A 7,500-nucleotide genomic window follows, 5' to 3' on the forward strand; every position below is an offset into this window, starting at 1 on the left:
GTCATATATTTTTAACAATATCTGGCTATTGGAAGTCAGTGCTATACGTACAGCACTGTGTTTTTTAGTAACAAATAAGGTTCCTTGTTGACGTCTGAATTAAGCAAATTGCACTGATAATCACTGAAGTGATAATTTTGGTTCTGCAATAATTTATTATTTCTGGCTGAAGGGAGGAAGGGACGTCCCGGGGGAAGTTCCGAACTTGTTAGACACTTTGCAGAAAAAAAAAGCAGCCTGAAAACTAATTTCAACCAGGTCAGGTTTAAACTACTTGCATTAATTTTACAAAACCATGTTTGTTTGATTGTTTGAGATCTACCCACCTTTCATATAAGATATTCACAGTCTCATATACACCGTTTCTTGCATCAAGCGGACACCTAACAAACAAACAAGCAAGCAAATAGACAACTTAGCGACCCCAATAACATGTGACCATCGTCATTCATTAACACAAGGTTTTTTTTTCTTTAAAGGGGCTAGGTCAAAGCATTAATATCTTACCAAGATTTGATATTGTTGATGAGGACTTCACCCATCATAACACAACCGTTATAATAACTAGCCTACTTCCAGTAATTAATAGCTTTCTGTCTGTCTTGCTGACTTTGTTTCATTTATAAACTGAATGTACAAAATTAACCGACCTTCTTTTGGGGCAATTCTCTGGCATGCTGTATTCCCTCTCTGGAGTGAATGCCACTGCCTGAAAAGGTTCACCTTTAGATTTATGTAGCCTATTATAAACAACAAAATAAAAACAACGTAGTGAATTCCCTGGCTGTATACAGCTACCAACTCTGCTCAAGAAAAAAAGGAGTAGGCACCTGTACACATAGAGCTTAGTGAATTCCAAAGTTTGAAAAAGTTGCTATGTTTAGAAATAGATCTTACTAGTGCCAGAGCATCATAGCCTAGTGAAGTGTGCCGAGAGCTAGAAGTTATCTAACATCACCAGCTCACAATCTGTGCAAAAGCTAGATATATGGAGGATAATACATGGCAGCAAGAAGACAAGAATTTTTTTTCGAGTGGTAGAAACAATTTTTTAGGAATGAACCACGTGAGTGGGTAAAATATTGTTTTTAATGGGAGAATCGAAAATAACATTCATATCTTCAAAGCACTGTGTAATTTTCCTTTTATTATACAAGCTTATATAGACAGACTAACTGTTTGCACAAACAAACATGGAAAAGTAGAAAGTTATGTCATCAATATAGTCACTACTGAGCTTCATAACTTTATGTAGCATTGTAAGCCCAAAATTTGTGCAGAAGACTGCCAATTAAAAAAACCATCTTCTATGCATGCAGAGAGCTTATTTTCCAGTTACATTTTCAGTAGCTCTTTCAATTAATAAATATCCAATACATAAATAAATGTATATAATAAGAATTTTGCAGTGACACCAAGATAAAAGAAAAATATGCTAAATTATACCTTTTCCTCCAAACAAAGAAGACAGCAATCAGAGCTGCAACCAGTATGACTGCAACCGTGACCACAATAACTCCAACCATAGTTCCTGTCGGCATTCCTGTTCCTGTCTGAGCCTCTCTCCCACCCACTGATGGCACAGCTGACTTACCAGAGCCTCCAGGAGTCATAAGTGGTGGAACATCAGTGCCAACAGTAAAGACTACTGGTGTAAGTGATGTGCTTGGTTTTGTGGTGAAGGGCTCGATCGAGGGGATTAAAGTTGAACCTGCTGTTTCATCTGTGAATGAATTTGAGGGCTGACTATTAATGGTGGTGGGGGAATCAGTGGATGGTGCTTCAGTGCTCCCTTGTGTTGATAGTGGTGTTGATGGTGTTGTTGGTGTTGTTGGTGCTGGTGCTAGAGATTTTAAAAGAGATTTTATTGAAAAAATTACCAGATAAAATAAGTTGTCTACCTAGCTACAAATGCAAGTAAAAAGAATGCAGGGTTTGTGCCACAAAAATTATACTGTCTACTATAACTAGAAGACAGTTTAAAAATTAAGTTAAAGGAAAAAACATTTATGTGCGTGCTTTCTTACTAGGTGTTAAATCTAAATCCTTTATACTACATAATGCTTAGTGCCAGCCCGATGGTTTCAATATTACTTTTACTTGTTCAGAATGACATGGTTTGGCTTTGTGCTGATTAATGACACTTTGATTTTGAAGTTCTAAAACTTACAGCTGTTAGAAAACAGCAAGCGTTTAAGGGTGCACCCATACAACACCAGTTAAAAACATAAACCTAACAGGGTTATTTAGGAATACAGACAAAGAAAACTTACTTTTTATGTTCCTACTAGTACACTGATAGAAGACTTCCAGTTGACCTCTTGCAATGTTATTGGGGCAACTGTAACCAAAAAGAGACCCACTCAAAGAAATGCGACATTCCTTGTAGTCCTGGCACTTTGTTACAATGTCACTCTTAACATCCAACACTGGACATTTTATCGATGTATATTGTTGGCCACAACTGTAAGGATAAGAGCCATATGTGGCATGGAGAATATTGATTGTATAAGCAGAGCTTGAACAATCAAGTGCTAGTGTATCTCCATCACAGCCTTTGCCAGCAAGCACATCATCTGACCCTTTCAGATGGAAACAATAAAAATATAACATTTAGTGCAAATTTTAGAGGTGAATATAAGAATCAGACATTCTGATTGGTTGGGAAGCTTGGCCTGTAACATTTTACAGTATTCACCATTTAAGGTGGTGAATATAGTGTTTCAAGGCTTGCCACACGACCTCCCTGCAAGTAAGCATGGTGGACAGTTGCCTTCCGCCTCATAGACTATCACCTCAAAGAAATCTCATGATCCTTAACCTAATTGTTAAATAGAAACCTATTTTAGGAAAACAAGAATAATGTGAGATTACAAGCTACAGGCAGGTGTTCTCACAGCTTTTTTGAGTTAGCCCACATCATTTTTCACAAGTGTTTCTGTACCTTGAGAGAAACAAGAAGGAAAGTTTTTTTGCTTTCTTTTCAAAAATTCACTGTGAGAAAAAGAAACAGAAAGCACTCATTTACTTTCATTGATTATAGAAATGCAAATTCTCGTTACTCTAACACCTAACACCTGCTAAAGCTGAGTACCCACGTTTAATGGATCCTTGATGAATTGATACTGGTGAACTGGACTATAGTTGAAACAAAAACCCGAAATCAAACAACTTTGTTACAGGTGCAAAGATCAAGACTAGAGTTGACTCAAAACTTACTGACAGCTCTGATTATGTCAACCGCTTATGGCACTCTTTTGTTTTTTTAACTATTGAGTTAAAGAAGTATAGCTTTGGCTCACTCTTTCTTACAGGGAGTTTTCCACTGCACCGTAGAATGCATCATCTCATGTGCATCAGCTAAAGGGATATAGAGAATTATGATAAGAATTTTGTTGTACCTGGTGTCACAGTGATGTAATGAATTTGAAATCCTTTATAAGAAACACTTATGGCTGTGCCGCCAGAGTGAAAGTGGATTCGCACAATATTTCTGGGTGTAGTTATCAACACTGGTTTGTTTCCATTACAGTATTTTCCACCGATTTGACGTGCTATATCAGTAAGGCCATTCCTCACATCTACAAAGTCTTCCTGGCAATCCTGTGTACTTGAACCACGTTTTACGTCAAACGTTGTGAACATGAGTGCAATTTGTTTTCCGCTGCCAACTGAAATAAGCCATGTGCAGTCCTTATTAGAAGGGTAATTCACTGGGTGCCCTGGGTTGGTGATAGAACCAGTTGCACTTGTAATGTATCTTGAACAATCATCTGAAAATGAATTAATTTGATATTCATGAATTAAATAATGTCATCTATGCATCTTTTGATCGGCCAATAATATTTCAGTGCTGTATATCAAAAATCTAACTGGGCAAGATAAAAATCAATTATCTATAATTTAACTCATTCGTTCTTCAAGCCTGATTTGATTTCTTTTGCCTAATACATTCCCCTAAGCCTCAAAATCAAAGTCAAAAGTTAGAAGTAAGATTGAATTTAGATCATATACCAAATCGGTGAATCGAGTATGCATAATTAAGTGTTAATCATTTGTGATTGTTAAGTTGTTAATAATAACCTGTTTTATTGGCCTAAAGAAGTTCCTATTAATGGTATAAATTGCAAGGGTGTAAACTGATTTTGCTCTCAAAATGCTGGTAGTAATACTAGGACGATTTTGAGAGGCGTACATCAACCAGAAGACTAATGCTCTAATCTTTGGGAGGTGTGATTGACTTCAACGTCAAATGTTTAAATGAGAGCTTTCCTTCTCACTGGTGGGGTATGAAGGTGGGCCAAAAGCAATAAACATATTAAGCTTCTGGTTACTCTTTGTGGCTCAACATTTTGTACCTAAGCTGTCTACTGTCACAGCCATATGCATACTTAGATGGATTCTGCACAACATCCAAGCAATAAGTGCAAAGATTATATACTGGTATTAAAAATCTATTCATAGCACAGTTATGTAACATTTTTATTACTACATGTTGATGATTTCATCTTAATATGTTAATTCACATGACTATCTGATGTACCTGTAAGTAACCCTGCAATTAATAAAGTCCCAAGCATTCATCAAACTTTTTTTAAGTTGTAACTTAAAATATGATGACTTCAAATACAATTTTCTCTCACAATCAGCTTGAGAGCTCAAGTCTTGATAAGTTCTTCTCACCTGTATTCAAAATATTACCATGGGCACTGTGAGGGTTTTTTTTTTTTGGGGGGGGGGGGGGTTACTTTAGATATTCTTTCCCTTTTTGCTCAAATGTTCAGCAGAAAACCTCTTAATTAAAAATAAAATAAAGTTGATTCTGCTACTGACCGTCTTGATCACCGCATCCATACACCTCAACTCGGAGGCACATATCCCTGTGGTATGTCTTGGGGCATATTCTGAGGTACCTTGCTACAAACGTATCTCTAAAGAGGTTCTTTTTTACAGTGTCAGTATCGCGGTTTCCAGTAAATGTCTGAATGTATAGATTTACAAAGCGAAAAAAGAGACATACCTTCAGCAATAAATAATTAAACTTATTAGTAAACATGTGGTACGTTTGAAGCAAAATATCTATAATATTGAATTATATACACAAAATTTCCTCAAATGTATAGAATACTCCTCAATTTATGAGTTACAACACCAAAACAATTGCCCCTCCCAATTCAATCACATTGATTCCTGATTAGGTTGGGGTTGAGCTCCTGATCTAAGAAAAAGGCCCTCAGATGAGCTGAACTTATCTTAGCACAGCCTCTGTTCGTCAGTTCCCATTCAGAAGTATTCACATTGTAGGGTCATAATTTGTTACTGATTCCGGCAGTAGGATGGCAAGTGGGTAGCACCTTAAACACTGTAAATAAAGCAATCAGCTCTGGGTAGATGAGCCTCATGGCCTCGGCAGATACATTTACGAGAATGAATAAACTGTGTCTTCAAAACCTTAAAGGGGAAGGAAAACCTGAAAAGAGCACTAGATAATAGCACTGACTCAATTAACACGACTTACAAGAGAATTGAGTAACAGTCAATCACCTGCCAGAATCAAGATGACAACTTGACAAGTTGGATCAGAACAACAGCATAAAGGGAACAAGTAAAGCAGTGAAATGTTGGCAATTAAAATATTCCAATGATATGCTATCACTTACCACATCAGCACCATTTTCTGATTCATAGTAGAACCAGGTTGAACCATCATAACTGTACTTTATCATGTATGTCTTAACATAATAATCAATTTTCCAATGTTCCACCCCTTGAGTAGCAATGGCTGAGACATGTCTGACCCTTAACAAGTCGATCTGAAAGTACTCAGATGCAGGATCTTCATTCTTACTACACCACGCCTTTGAATTGCGTAGTCTGCCTTCGTCAGCATCCCAACCTTTGTCATTTGTATTGGAGCTAAGCTGGGACTTTTTTATTTTTCTACTCTCCATTCCAAGATCATTTGAACAACCTGTAACAAAATAAATATATAGGATTACTGGATTAAGAAAGTGGAGTAAAAGTGTTCTTAAGAAATAACATGATGATAGTAGTAAAATATATTGCATCTGGAACATACACTGGTAATGACAAAATAGAAGTTGAAGCAGCTGTAGTTTAAGTCTTGTGGTAAATCCAAACATTCTCGTGGTTCTTTCTTGTTCAGGATTTTGCCATATTTACCATTTTGTGGAAACAGCCACAAGCTCGATATTTTTTTGTTTTCAAAAGCCAGCAAATTCAAAGCAAGCATGGCCCAAGTGCTATATAATCAAAACAACTTACTAACCTAGCTTGCTTGAGCTGTACTGGAGAATATTGTCCCTCCGTTGTTAATTTCTATACCGACATCACTGCACTTGGCCCATACTGCCACGATCTTGGCATGGGCCAATATTCTCCGGTAAGGCCCTTGCACTGGGTTAGTAAGAGCATATAATTTAATAATGGTCCAATACTTTTTAAATAGTATTGAAGACATAGTTAAGTTAAGGGAGAAATCCCACTACCTTGAAGCATACATTATGAGCCAAAAATAGTCAGTGTCAGGTTTTTATCTTTATTGTAATTTAGTAGCTCTTCAGAATGAAAATTTATTTGAGCAATGCCCACAAAACAAGATTCTGCAGTCTACAATTTATTTGTGAGATAAACCAGAACCAGAAGCTACAACAGTTCACTCATCTGGCTCCCGTTTACACTGCTGGATGGAAAGATTCACTGTGAGGTGAACTGTATTCACTGTGAGGTGAACTGTATTTCGAGACAATGACTCTGGTTGTTATAAGCATGCAATGAAACCTAACAGTTCTCTTGATCCAGAGAAGAATGCACTAACCATCAGGACACCATGCCTTGGCCACAAGGCAACTTGGATGGACTTTATTTAAGAAATAGAAAACATGTACTGTGTTTCTATCGAGTTATAGAAACATGAGTGGAAATTTAGGAGAAAGAGAAATGCTGTGCGAACACAAGCCGCAGGTGAGTATTTCCACATGTACAGCTTTTTCGAGTTCTCCCAAACTTTTACGAGTGTTTCTATAACTCGTTAGAAACATGGAGAACATGCTTTCTATTTCTTTTAGAAAACACCGTGACGAAAAAAAGGAAAACAACTTGTTAACTTGGATTATCAAAATGTAAATTCTCTTTGCTTGCACCATCATTACGCTGAAAGTTTGTGCTAGTTCTGTGTTTACATTGAGTTATAGAAACACAATTTTTAACCAATCAGCGTGCGTATTTTCTCAGTACTGTTTTCTAAATAACCATGGTGCACCAGAGAATATCCAGTTCTGAGAAATCATGATCATGATTACTAACAACTAACTTAAGGTAGAAAGGTGTGGTGACCTCATGGTTTAAAGTGCACTCAACCCCAGATCAAATGGTCTGGGTTTGAGTCCTGGCCGGGGACATTGTGTTGTGTTCTTGGGCAGGACTCTTTACTCTGACTCACAGTTCCCCTCTCCAGCCAGGTGTATAAATGGGTACAGG

General features: G+C 37.1%; 1 protein-coding gene across 2 annotated transcripts in view; it reads right to left on the reverse strand.

Moving 5' to 3' along the window:
- The window catches only part of LOC145491245 (uncharacterized), a 15,782-nt gene that overhangs the window by 6,007 nt on the left and 2,275 nt on the right, over positions 1 to 7,500 (reverse strand). Inside the window, exons 2-8 of one of the 2 annotated variants that reach the window (XM_081470401.1) lie at positions 5,661 to 5,971; positions 4,834 to 4,981; positions 3,402 to 3,773; positions 2,274 to 2,582; positions 1,447 to 1,723; positions 651 to 740; positions 327 to 383 (exon numbers count right to left, since the gene is read on the reverse strand). In XM_081470401.1, the coding sequence (XP_081326527.1) occupies positions 327 to 383; positions 651 to 740; positions 1,447 to 1,723; positions 2,274 to 2,582; positions 3,402 to 3,773; positions 4,834 to 4,981; positions 5,661 to 5,971 (1,564 nt within the window). Of the gene's footprint in view, positions 1 to 326; positions 384 to 650; positions 741 to 1,446; positions 1,844 to 2,273; positions 2,583 to 3,401; positions 3,774 to 4,833; positions 4,982 to 5,660; positions 5,972 to 7,500 lie in introns of both variants that reach the window. The other variant, XM_081470400.1, reaches the window with a different exon arrangement.

Source organism: Orbicella franksi, chromosome 6, assembly GCF_964199315.1.
Source record: "Orbicella franksi chromosome 6, jaOrbFran1.1, whole genome shotgun sequence".
Lineage (NCBI taxonomy): Eukaryota > Metazoa > Cnidaria > Anthozoa > Scleractinia > Merulinidae > Orbicella > Orbicella franksi.